Below are 13,389 nucleotides of genomic sequence, written 5' to 3' on the forward strand. Positions count from 1 at the left end.
AGCCAAAGTCACTTTCCTTGCCCACTGTTCCAACCACATCACTGCACCTCCTTAGCTCATGGCACATCACATTCAAATTCCATGTCTTCACTTTCAGGATTCTGCACAGTTTTGTTCCTGCTTTATCTCATCATCTCTCATCTTTCCCTACTGCTCCAGCTCACACTTTATGCGCTGTAGTCTTGATCCATCTATCCTTCTCCCATATGCAATTCAGAACCTTTTCTCATGATGTCTCCTATGCCTAGAATATCCTTCCCCATCCGGTGAGCCATGCAGACTCTCATTCTTCCATAAGACTTATTTCATTTGGGTTTCCAGACACCAACCCCCATTTACCATGCCTCCTGCCTAATAGACTTTGTTCCATCTTATTAAAAATATAAGAAAGGCCATACTGGGTCAGACCAATAGTCCATCTAGCCCAGTATCCTGTCTTCTGACAGTAGTCAGTGCCAGATGCCTCAGAGGGAATGAACAATGTCAAGTGATCCATCCCTAGTTATCCAGTCCAAGCTTCTGGCAGTTGGAGACTTAGGGACACTCAGAGCATGGGATTGCATATATTATGATTATAATATACTCTCTCTCTCTCTCTCTCTCTCTCTCTCACACACACACACACACACACACACACACACACACACACACACACACACTTTAAAAGAACCCGTAACAATATGTCTGTATATGTCTGTAACAAAGCATATATTTAGCTGTTGCCACCCTCCTCCTTCCCATATCCTCTCCTTTTTACTTGTCATCTCTTTCTCTGCTACATCTAGACTGTCAGCTTCAGAGGGGGCAGGGACCTCTCTCTGTATTCATCTGTAAATCACCAGGCACATCTGTGGAGCTGTAGAAATAATAAAGAGGAACGTGGTATTGTCCACTGAGTCAACAATTCTGCATAGAGCTCATGAGCTAATAAGTTAAAGTCAGGCACACACCCACCACCCATTCCACATTCCACTGGACAGTCCCGACTTTCACATGTCTACCCCGCATTTGGCAAAGTCAGCTTGCAGGCTGCAGTAAATCCTGAACTTAGTTCAGACAGAAAAAAGATTGCACTGTATATGTCATGGCACTGCATCACAAAATGATTTCTTTCATGTCTGGATTGAATCAGCTCGTTGTATTCTATGGGAAACCCAAAGCTTTTATCTACTCCCTTGCTCCTCCTGTTGGTTCCCCTCTGAATTTGCACAGGAAAAATGCTGCACACTTCACATTCCACAAATATCAGGATCTTTTGACTTTTAAGCATATGATTAACATCTGTTATTTTCCCACACGGAGAAGATATCCCTATCACCCAGGCAAAGACAACTAAATAAACTGAGATCTTGTCCTTTGAAATAAAGCATTAGAACTTAATCTTCCTTCAAGGAGAGAACAGAAATTGTACAGCTCCAAGCACAATGGGGCCTCAATCCTGACTGAGGATTCCAGACACAACTGTAATACACATAATTATAAAATAACAATGGCAAATAGCAAGAGGACTGGTAATGACACATGGGATGGATTTGAACTGGCATCTTAGAGGTGAGAGGCATGGAAAGTTAATGTAAAGTGTGCTCCTAAGTCACTTAGTTGCTTTTGAAAATCCCACCTATGGAACCTTTCACTTCTGAGTTACCAGTTCAAATCCATCCTCTGGCGGTAGTTACTGAACTCCACCCCCCTCCACCAATGACTGGTGGCCGATGTAGTCTGAGAAGTGAATGGGTAACACCAGACCAGTTCCTGCTAAGCAGAGGTGAGATTCTGTGCTACACCTCTAAGAATATACTCCCAAGAGCTATAACTTTTCTGTTTACCATCCCTGTTCCCCAGAGCCTTCTTCAAATCATCCGTCATGTTGCTACAAAGTTCACTGTGCAATATAGTAGTGATTGGAATGTAATTGTGTATGTTGTGTGGTAGTTTGTAAGCAGTCCTAATGCCCTTTGTTCGTTTCCTCCCACCAACCTGCCCCTATCCATGGGGTACTCTTCCAACTCCCAGTCTGTCATCCTTTCCTCCATCCCTCCCATGGACCAACTTCTTCCTTGAAGCTCACCACTGAGTAAAACAAGGCAAATGTTATACTAAGGGGGAGCTCAGGCTTCATCTAAGGGCTTGTCGGCATGGGATGTTACTGCATGGCAAGCCAGGGTGTGACTATACAGTGAACTAGCTTACTGTGCAGTAATGTCCCATGAAGACACTGCTACATTGCATCAAAATTCCTAGGGTGCGATTTGACCTATTACACTTTACAAGTAGTAAAGTGCACTCTGGGACCCTTGGGGTGCTGTAATAGTGTCCACACAGGGTGTTACAGCATGGCAAGCGAGTGCACTGTAGATTCACACTCTGACTGGCCACACAGTAACATCCCATGTAGACAAGCCCTAAGATAATTCCCTCCCTTGGCGCTCCTGGTTTACACGGTCCTTCTGTTTTATTCAAGGCAAGGCCTCCAAGGGAAGATCTCTGATAACGGTGTCTGTCTCAGGGCCGAGAACACTGTTAGAGTCTAATTAATAATCAATGCTAAGAATATTTCTGTATTTAATGGCTACATTCAAAATCCCAGTGGTAGCTAGTGGATGGGGGGGTCATAGTTTACAGCCATGTATTTTCAAAGGGGGCTTTATCCAGCCTCTGATTTTGCACACGTAATTTTACATGCACAGTCATTTGCACACAAGTACCACAACATCCATTATGTCCCAAAATGCCATTAGTAGGTGCAAAATCCTTGTAACAGGTAGCTTGCCTGGGGCCAGCCAAGCCTAGTTACTAAGGAGACATACCTGAGCATGGATCAGCTGATTCCCCTCTAAAGAGCAAAAGGAGGTGGAGAGAAGGATGTTCAGGGCAGGGCCACCCAGATGTGGTGAGGGGAGAGAGGCAGTTTACCCTGGCACCTCCTTTTGAGAGGGCCCCCAAAAGGACAGACTGGTGTCATGACCAAATTTGAGTGAGTGATGTTGCAAGTGGGCCCATCGGTTTGCAGCACCACTCAGGTTTGGCTTGGCCGCCCCTCCATCATGCTGCGTCAGACCTAAGGTGCCTCACCAGTCTGAGAGCCTGGAGGTAAGTGCTGGGCCAGGAGTCTGGGATACCACTCCCATGGGCAGTGGGGCTACAGCACAGGGAGAGGCGGGACTGGAAGCAGCCCTCTGGCCACACACAAGGCAGAGCCCTCCATCCCCTTGAAGAGGGCTGTAACCCCACAGGCCTGGGCCCTTCTGACCTTCCATCCCCTCCCCTCTTTTTAAACTCTTTCATCTCCATGGTAATTTTTTTGGAAGGGTGGGGGCCTCCATTTCAAATTTTGCCCTAGGCTCCCAAAAACCTCTGTGCGGCCCTGGCTCAGGGAGACCAGAGTAGAATACAGAGGCTGCTGGTAGCGAGTTGGCCCCAGCATAGGTACCTGGAAGTGGGAACTGAGGCTACAGGCAGGAAAGGCCTGGGAGTGACCTGATAAGAGGGTAAATGGATGGGCTTGAGAACTTTACTTTGAATGCTGTTAATTTAATAAACTAGAACCTGAAAGATTTGTGCATTATTGAAGAAGTCCCTTGAAAGGGGAAACTGAGGCAGGGGCTGCTTGCAGGGCTGCCCTGAGGCCACAAGAGGGCATGCGGGAATCAGCCACCCTATGACACTGGCATAGCTGGCAGGATCCAAGACCTTCCTTCCAACAAGGAGGGCATTTTGGTGGTCAAAAAGGAGAGAAAATAGAGGATGTGGTGTGTCTTCTGTCTGAGCAGCAGCGGTGGGATTCAAGCATTCCTTCTGCAGCTCCTGCAGAGTCAGCAGGCAATCCAGGCGGTGCAGCTCAGGGCACAGTAGCCACAGCAGGGAGATCACTGTTACCAGCAGCTGAGGAAGATCCTGCTGTGTTTGAGATGTGGGAAGCCAGGACACAAAAGAGTAGAGTGTCCCAGGTGGCAGTGGGAGCACTCGGAGTGTGCTCAAGGAAGAGACACTCCAAGGGTGGTCTAGAAGTGGAAGGGCCTGTCCAAATGTTTCATGTTGAGAGGTGGGGCACATCAAGAGGGGCTGCCCCTTTAAAAATTGTAAAATGTAAAAGGAAAAGAAGAGGAGCAACAGACCAAGTTGGGAGCATCCCCCTAAGTGGCACATAAGACATGTCCAACTAGGGCAAGGGAGAAGAAGACACACACACACCCCACGAGGTGTTTCAGGTGTGGAGCAGGAGAACATATGGTAAAAGGGGAAGAGAAAGATGCGTTCTATGAGACAGGGAAAACCAGACAGTCCCAGTGAAACAGTCCCCAGACCTGTGGATTACCACCGGGAGTACTGTACGGGCTGTTAGCAGAACCAGATCAGCTCCAGGGGCCCAAACTGAAAAAGGAGGAAAGACGGGCCCTTTCCCAGTGTAGGAAAGTGAAGGAAGGGTCAGAAGGGATGACCAGTAAACTGCAGAGATGGTGAGGAGGACAGAAATACCTTGGGGGCCACATCTGTCCCTACCTCTATCATACAGGACAGTGCAGGAGTTCAGTAAGGGATTTCCCCCACCCACCAATGTATTCTGGAGTGGATTTTTAATCTTCTTCTCCTGAAGCATCAGGGATGGCCATGGCTGGAGATGAGAGGTTGGATGGGGCGGGTCAGGGCTCTGCTGTGGCACCGAGTAGCCTGTCTCTCAGGTCTTGGCTGACTAGTTCTTGCTCATGTGTTTAGGGTCTAAGTGATTGTTCGATGTGTGGTCAGGAAGGAGCTTGCCCCCAGGTCAGATTGGCAGTGAGTGACCTTTGGGAAGAGGGGTGTTCCCTTCATCTGCAGTTTGTGGGTGAGACCCTAATAGCATCCCAATGCAGTAGGGCAAGGGCTCACTGATATCTGGTAGTGAATTCCAGCTGGCCTGTGCCCCAGTGCCCCAACTCACTGATGTCAGAACCTGTATCTAAAAAGGGTCATGTCAGATAGCCATAGAAAGCTAATAACATACTGATCATTAATTTTCTTTCTTGGTGTATGTAGGGGGCACAAATTCAAAATTACAAACATATTGGAAATTATGTTATCAAAGTGTGTCTGCCAGGCAGGGCTAAAGTTACTCCACCCTAGACAAAGGAATGTGGTTCTGGCACGTGGAAGGTATTTCCAAGGTACATTAAGAGATGATGGGAATGCAAATTACATAGAAGATAAACAGGACCATCAAAACAACAGGGGGAGGAAATTGCAGGAAACAGATCAATTTGCATGTTAGCGAACACCCATGGGGAAAGAAACCAGCACAGAATTTCTTTCACCAGACTCCATGTCGCCTTCCACACAGCTTGAATGAATTTTACTATGGCGGGGGGCAGGGAGTGGGGGGAACTGTCAGAACAATCCATTTCAAAGGTTCACTGGACTGTAAAGAAAGGGGCAGAGAACTCCAAGTTATCTTTCACCTAAGAAGACAATGGAATTTAGGACTTTGTACACGATCCTGACTAGAGAGGGTGGGCAGCCCATCTTGCTGGAAGGTAGATTGGTATGGAAATGACCTGGAACAAAGGTTGTAGCTTGTTTTATTAAGTTTTAGCCTCTAGAGAATGTTATTTGCTTGTAACCATTTCTAACTCTATCCTTTATGCTGGAACTCACTTAAAATCCTATCTCCTTTGTTAATAAACTTGTCTTACTTTTAATCTAAACCAACCCCATGCTGTGTTGGATTTAAAGTGAATGTTAACTCCAGTTAATGTGGTAAGCTGTTGGGTATTGGATCTTTAAAGGAACAAACAAACCTTAATATCTCTCTGAATGGTCCAGGACAGGGCTGAACATTGAGGAGCACACGGCTTGGGGAAAAATTGGGACAGGGAGTTTGGGGTCATCTTGCCAGGTGTAACCAGAGTGTGGCTGGGGTGTCACAAGCAGGCTGCTGGAATCAGAATTGCTGAGACAGAGCTGCGTAACACACAGACATTCAGTGCAGGCTTGTGTGCGGGCTGGGAGCGTCCGAACAAAGGGTGCTACAGCAGCAGAGCATTTTGAGAAAGTTATGGGTACAAGGCAGGCAGTGACACAACCCCTCACTGGTCTGGATTGCACCCCAGAGCATGCGAGAGGGCTGTGTATCACTTGCCAGGATTATCTATATCTCACTTAATCAGTTCTCTGCCATTGCAGGGGCCTCGGGCATTGGTGCACCGTGGTCCTGCCGGTGCACAGCTCTGCCGCTGGCACATATTAATCTAGTCTCCTGTGGGCTGTAATATTTCGGTCTTATTTTGGTTGTTGGGTTTGGTGTGCAGCTGCTGGGTGGCGTTGGTAGCCTGTGATGTACAGGGGATCAAACTGGATGATCTGATGGTCCATTCTGGCCTTAAACTATGATTCCATGAAAATAGAGCTGTTGCAGGCTCGGATAAAGGATATTAAGTCAGAGAGAGACTCAGTTCTGGAGATGCATGACCAAGGTGTGGAAATGCCTAAGGGGTGGCAAGACAAGGCTTCTGGTTGTGAACAGGGCATGACTGTGATGCGTTGGGAGAGGCCATTAACAGTTTGCTTTCCTCAAAGGAGAGGTATTGAAAGGAATTGGCAACTTTGGAAGAAGCCAGGCAGCTGGCCTGATAGAAAGGGACAAGCTAGCCACAGATAAGCAGGGCTTTGAGTGACAAATCAAAATGCCGGTGGACAAAAGAGATGGGATTCCTCTCCAGACAGCGAAGATGGAGACAGTGTGGGAGAGAGAGCAGTTTCTCTCTGAAAGTAATTAGATGAAAGGAGAGCTGGGTAGAACTTGCCCTGTGGTGGGCAAGGGTCTAAGTGGGGTAGGAGGATGTAACAAAATGCCTTGTCCGTTCATGGCTTGAGACCTGTGGCCAGCCAACTCTAGTTACTAAGGAGGCACACCTGGGCAGGGATCAGCTGATTCTCCTGTAAAGAGCAGGATACTGCAGAGACCAGAGTGGAGTGTAGGGGCTGGTGAGAGTATGTAGGCTCCAGCAGAGAAATCTAGAACTTGGAAGTGAGACTACAGACAAGTGAGACTACAAGCAGGAAAGGCCTGGGAGTGGCCTGATAAGATAGTAAATGGAGGGACTTGAGGGGGAACTTGAGAACTTTATTTTGAATGTTAATTTAAAAACCAGAACCCGAGAAGGGGTGTAAATGGGCAAACCTTATAGCTACCGGTGTTATACTTTCTCTACCCCTTTAATCAATCTGTCTGCCTATGGTGGCCAGTTTGCTTGCCTTCTATCTAGATATGTGGAGGAGATTTTGGGATCAGGACCAGATCCCTATCTCGTGTAAATGGGCATAACTCCACTGACTTCAGCAGAGCCTGGCCAGTTTACACCACTTGATGATCTGGCCCATATATACAATACAGAGTGATTACAGGCTCTTGTTGCTTTAACGGGCTTGGTCCTGTGAAATGCTGAGTACTTACAACTCCAAGTGACTTCAGTGGTACTCCATTATCACCACTGATCCTTCCTTGACACAGAAACTATCCTCAGCCACTCACCACACAATGTCACAGATGAAGACAACACCCAATTCTATATTTAGGGCATAGCAGCTTTCTGTCCATATAGACAATTGGTAATTAGCACAAGAACAATTTATTTCTCTATTTTCCAACTTAAGCAAATAGGAAAGCCATTTATCTGTTCAACTTCAACTCACTGCCACCATCAAATCTTCAGGGTAACTGTTTAATGAATCCAGCCCATGCTTCATGCATTTAAATAAAGACAAAATTCTCTAAATCCTGTTAAATTGGGCAAATGTACAATAAATATACAGTGTAGTGTATGGCAATGGTGGGGCATTCAGATGACTTAAATGCACTAGTACATGATAAGGTGCAGGATGATGGTATCACAGAGAGATGCAAGAATGCACCCAATGGTGTGGGGTTTAAGTGTGATGTCCACAAACTTCAGGCAGAGCAACATGAAACAAGGTTCGGTGTTATAGTGTCATATATGGAACATATCTTAGGCCCTTCACAATCATGTAAGAAGACAGGCCCAAAAGACTACACATTTTAAGGTCCCGATCTTGTCAGCTGATCTGTGTGGGTGCACACCTACACCTGCATGGAGCCCTACTGAGGGATGCTTACGTAGCGGTGTGTGTACCTGGATCAGCTGGCAGGCTCCACACACAGACAAGAGGCAGTGAGACAGAAGGGACACAATGTGAGTTTTTGTATTATATTATTTAATCCCTGCCCTCGCCCATTCTTTTATTCCCCCTTTCCCTCCCCTTTCTCCCCCCCCCCCCCCCATTATATGATATTGTGAATTTGGAGGAGAGAGAGTGAGACAAGACACCATGGGCGGCATGTAAACCGCCAGCTCGGGAAGGCTAGCCCCCAGCCCTGCCCCTTCTGCCTGAGGCCCCACCCCTTCCACTCCCTCTACCCCCTGCAGAAGCCCAGAGCCTCCCCCACTGCAGGCCACCGGCCCCCCCACCCCAGGCTGCCCCGGCCCCGGAGTGCCGGACAGGCAGGCAGCGCAGCCCCAGTGCCCCCAGCCCCGGAGCGCTGAGCCACAGCATGGGGGACGACAAGAGCCACAGAGAGGGAAGCAGGAGGGGACCCGGGGGCGGAGCGTGGGCAGGCCATGCCTGGCTGTTTAGGGAGGCTCAGCCTCTCCCAGCCTATGATACCTGCCCATGAAAGACACAGCAAGAGAGTTGTACTAGTGGATTGTCTTTGTGAGTTTGACCCAAAAGTTGCCATCCATTTCCTCCCCTCTTTCCCCCCTACACACACATCACCACCACTGCCAGGGGAAAGGGGAAAGGGGAAGCAGATGGGGAATGAGAACTGTTGGGAGTTGGGAAGGGGTTTGTGAAAATAACTCAGATTCTCATGTCACCTTTGAAACGCTGTGTTCCCCCAGTGAAAACTGCAGGTGCAGGTTGAATATATAGGGAGGGAACGGGGACAGTGACAGAAAAAGTAAGGGACCAAAATCAAGGAGAGAGACTGAGAAAAGCCCGAACCGGAAGAAGTGCAGGTGGAGTGTTTGAAGTTGCTGCTTTTGAGCGGGGGTTGACTCTGAGGAACTCTTCTTAGCCTCCGTATCAGAATCATTTGGAGACCTGTGAAAAAAATACTGTTCACTGTTTTCCCACAAGACCATCCTTTTTTGTCCATGAAATGGTAACTCAGCTTCCCAGCAAGAAGGTAGCTGGGTGATAAGAACTGCCACAGAGATACTAATGGGATTCTTTCTTCTGTCTTTCAGCTCACAACCCCAAATTTCCCTGTCGTGGTCAAGCTGGGACATGCTCATGCTGGAATGGGGAAGGTAAGGAAAAGCCTGACACAACTCACCCATTTTACATCTCTGTATATAGACATGTAAACTTACAGATATATATTGTGCACCCTCACTGTGACAGGGGTATGTACCCTGCAACCAGCTGGGTAGGGAAGGGGTTAAGTTAAAGAGCTTCTGTCACAGCTAGTCCAAGCTGCATTAACCGCCAGTGTGGGAGGAAAGGACCTTCAGCTGTGGCTCATTAAGAGGCAGGCATATATAGGGTGTGCGCACAGGTGCTATTGGGTTGGAGACTGCTATGGGTTGGGGTGGTGTATGTGCTGCTTAGAGAGGTGTCTGAGTCAGTTGGCCTGAAGCCATCAGGCTGGTCATTTTTGTGCTTTCTGAAAAGAGAAATATTCTTTATTGAGCACCTGCAAAGTTGCCCTTAGCCTGGGAGCTCACAATCTCCCATTGTCTCCTTGCAAAAGAGGGAGAAGCAGCACTGATCTTCTTGACCCTGTTATTATTATTTGACTCTATCAAATGGAAGCCCTTCGGTTATTTTCTTTCCCCACTAGAAGGAACCAGGACAGTTTGGCTGGCCCTTACAAAGGAGGAAGGCAGACTGCCTAGTTGCCTGCCAAGAGAGGAATCCTGAAAAACTCTTCCCTGCCCAAAAGAACCTGTTTGTTTTTCCCAGGCTCCCTGGGATCTTTTAGTGAATTAGCAACCTCTGTTCTTTGGGAGGGGAGGGTGGCAGCAACCCTTTTAGTCAAACACACTTACATTGCATGTTGTATCTTCCATAGTCACACCCGTCACATATATCATTATATCAAGGCATCCTATTTGTGTCCAGAATATGGTTTGTTCCTATTTGGGGGAGTTACCATCTCTCCTGGTTTTTCTTTGGATCCCAATAAAAGCTGAAGAAGAATCACGAGAAATATCCTAGCTTAAGTTTTCCACTAGAAAAAAAATGGCCTTTCCCCCCTAAGTATCACTTTTTTTTTTTTGCCTAAACAGAAAACTATGCAAGACCCAGGTTTAGTACAGCCTGTAGGCCTGGGCCCTGGAAACAAAATTATTCTCTAGGTTCCTGTCCTTCATATAGAAACTCCTTATAATGTTCCAGTGGTTTGTGTGCTCCATCTGTGGTTGCTAAAGAAGAAGCTGACTACAGTCCCAAGCAACTGCTAGAGTGGTCTTGGGCATCAAAGAACAAGTATTTAAATAAACAGGAAAACTAAATGAAATTAGTTTGTCTGTATTTTAAACCAACACCGCTGTTAAGCTGTACCATACTGTAATGCAATAACCAGCCTAGCACTAGCTGTAGGTGGAATCACTGAATGTGCACTTGTGAGCTATTTGGCCAGGGAAATCCAATCAGAACAACCCAGAAGACAGTTATACATACTACTTTTCACCTAAGCAAAGGTTTCCAGCTCCCTTGAGCAGAGTGGGTATCTCAGGTGAACCGCACCCCGGTCTTCCCTCATTGCTGTTCTATCACATCTGTAATGTGGGTCATAAATGTGTCGCACTTATGCTGAAAGAAACCCAAACTGGCAGTTGAGATGGTTGAAGAATCATTTAGAAGTTGCCCTGTGAGTTCACATGGATGGCGTGTCTCAAATGACCACTGTAGTCTCAGCAGGAAGTTGAGCGTGTCTCATCTGTATCAGACCTCAGATCTTTGTTTTCTCCTTATTCTTTACTGAGATTTTTGTGCCACTGCTGGTTATAATAGAAGAGGTTTGCCAAATAACACATCAGAGCAAAAGCACATGCAGTAGCACAGGGAGTTACATAAAAATTAGTTACGAATGGAGAGGTGGGGTGATATGAAACATCCCAAAGCTATGGGGCTGTTCAGAGCCCAAGATTTAGGTTAGCCCATTATGAACTTAGGGACCCCTTGCAACTGATTTTGAGAACCACCCAAGTTCTGGGGTATTTGAACCTTGGGTTTTGTTTGGGGCCCTTCTCCAGCTAGAAGCAGCCTGAAGGGAAATTCAGATTAATTTAATCAGCCTTATTTAAGTCACAGAACAAAAAAAAAAAAAGGAAGAGAGAAGGTGAAGAGAAAATAGAACTCTAGCATGTTTAAATGGCAAAGGCTTTGACCAAAAAGTTGTCCTTTCAAGTTATGGTAATACAGCCCAGGGCACCTGGGTTTTAAAAGGAGCTCACTTCAGTTTGCGGTGTGAGTGTGAGGAGCTGGGAGCAAGAGGTGCAAGGAGCTGAGAGCGAGAGGGTATGTTGCTGGAGGACTGAGGAGCACAAGTGTTATCAGACACCAGGAGGAAGGTCCTGTGGTGAGAGTAAGGAAGGTGTTTGGAGGAGGCCATGGGGAAGTAGCCCAGGGAGTTGTAGCTGTCATGCAGCTGTTACAGGAGGCACTATAGACAGCTGCAGTCCACAGGGCCCTGGGCTGGAACCCGGAGTAGAGGGCGGGCCCGGGTTCCCCCCCAAACCTCCCAATTGACCTGGACTGTGGGTTCTTCCAGAGGGGAAGGTCTCTGGGCTGTTCCCCAACCCACATGGTGAATCTCTGAGGCAAGAAAATCCACCAATAAGCGCAGGACCCACCAAGATAGAGGAGGAACTTTGTCACACTATACACTGGAGAAACAGCACATATTTATGAGACATTCATTCATATATATATATAAGAGCAACTTTCTATATAGCTACTCTGATTTTATTTTTAGACCTCTCTAATTAGGCCAGTTTAAGAGCCACTTCAGATCCACACCAACCTGTAATTATGAAAACATCTTCCCAATACTGATCCCAGCTCAGATGAATTTATTGCATCGCAGAAGAAAAACTTGTTGTTCATAATAATGTGGTCAGAGTTATTTTTCTCTCACTGGAACAGAGGGATTTCTTTTTTTGTTTAAATATAGCACAAACTAAACAGAGCCACTATGTAATGTAAAAATACCAGGGGGCTTTTATCAGGAAGGTTGACTCGTCACCTTGTCTCTCCTGGGACTGGAAATAGAAGGTTCTAAAAATGAGAGCTTTGAAAATCCAGTGTATTAAAGAGGAAGCAAAAACAGCAAAAGTCACCTTGGTTTGTCAAGGGACAAATATTTTCCTACATGGGGGACAAATAATGATTTAACATGTAACAGCACAGTCCAGTCATTGCAGTCTCTCTGACTCATGAGTCAGGAGATACCACCCACCTTGAAAATAGCAGGAGTATCCCAGTTTTTGAACGTGGGTCTGATACCTTTTGCTAGACATGGAGAGCTGTGTCTGATCCAGCACACACAGCCTGGATTTGGGACTGCTGAAACCTGTGGCTAAGGCTGGCCTTGAACTAGAGGTGCTGTGAGGGAAGCTGTGAAGGGAAAATTCAGAATAATTTTATCAATTATTATTATTATTTATTATGAGGTGACCCCAGCAATGTGCAAGACAGTTCCAAATTTAATGTGAGGGTTAAATCCACTGGTGTCTGAGGAGTGGTGGGGGATCTGTGGAGCGAGAAGGAGTCTGAGCAAATTTTGTGAGAATAGCCATTTTTGTGAGTCAATTGCAATATGGCACAAACCTTTTAAGAACAAGTAAGCTTGTGAGATGTTTGCCGTTTGAGATGGAGGAAAGATCACAAACTCTGTTGATGCTGTGTGACTTCCACCATTTGGGGTGGAAATCTCATGAGAACAGCTCATAAGATTTTTATCATATCTGTCTGTCTGTTTATTATAAGCCCATTGCTGCACATTTGAGTGCCATCAAACTCAAATCCTACCCAATTCAACCTTGAACTGATACCTTGTGTCTGAACCCAATATGGACACAGATAACTGCCTCATCAATCCATCTATAATAGAAAGTGGGTTTAAAGTGTGGAACAGAGTAAAGTTTGGGTCACATACAGAGAGAAAGCTAATGCACTCTTCTCTCCATAAAGTATCAGAGGGGTAGCCGTGTTAGTCTGAATCTGTAAAAAGCAACAGAGGGTCCTGTGGCACAAAAGGACCCTCTGTTTATAGAGTGCCACAGGACCCTCTGTTGCTCTCTGTAAAGGACAACTATAATAATTATGTACCTGGCTGACAGATTCTTTGCTTGTGTGGCCACATGACTAGTGAAAGTGGAAGAGGAATAT

General features: G+C 46.5%; 1 protein-coding gene across 1 annotated transcript in view; it reads left to right on the plus strand.

Annotated features, from left to right (window-relative positions):
- The window catches only part of SYN3 (synapsin III), a 260,554-nt gene that overhangs the window by 219,170 nt on the left and 27,995 nt on the right, over positions 1-13,389 (plus strand). Inside the window, exon 7 of the mRNA XM_005300814.5 lies at positions 9,240-9,302. Within this exon, the coding sequence (XP_005300871.2) occupies positions 9,240-9,302 (63 nt within the window). The remainder of the gene's footprint in view (positions 1-9,239; positions 9,303-13,389) is intronic.

This window comes from Chrysemys picta, chromosome 1 (genome assembly GCF_011386835.1).
Source record: "Chrysemys picta bellii isolate R12L10 chromosome 1, ASM1138683v2, whole genome shotgun sequence".
Taxonomy (NCBI): Eukaryota; Metazoa; Chordata; order Testudines; family Emydidae; genus Chrysemys; species Chrysemys picta.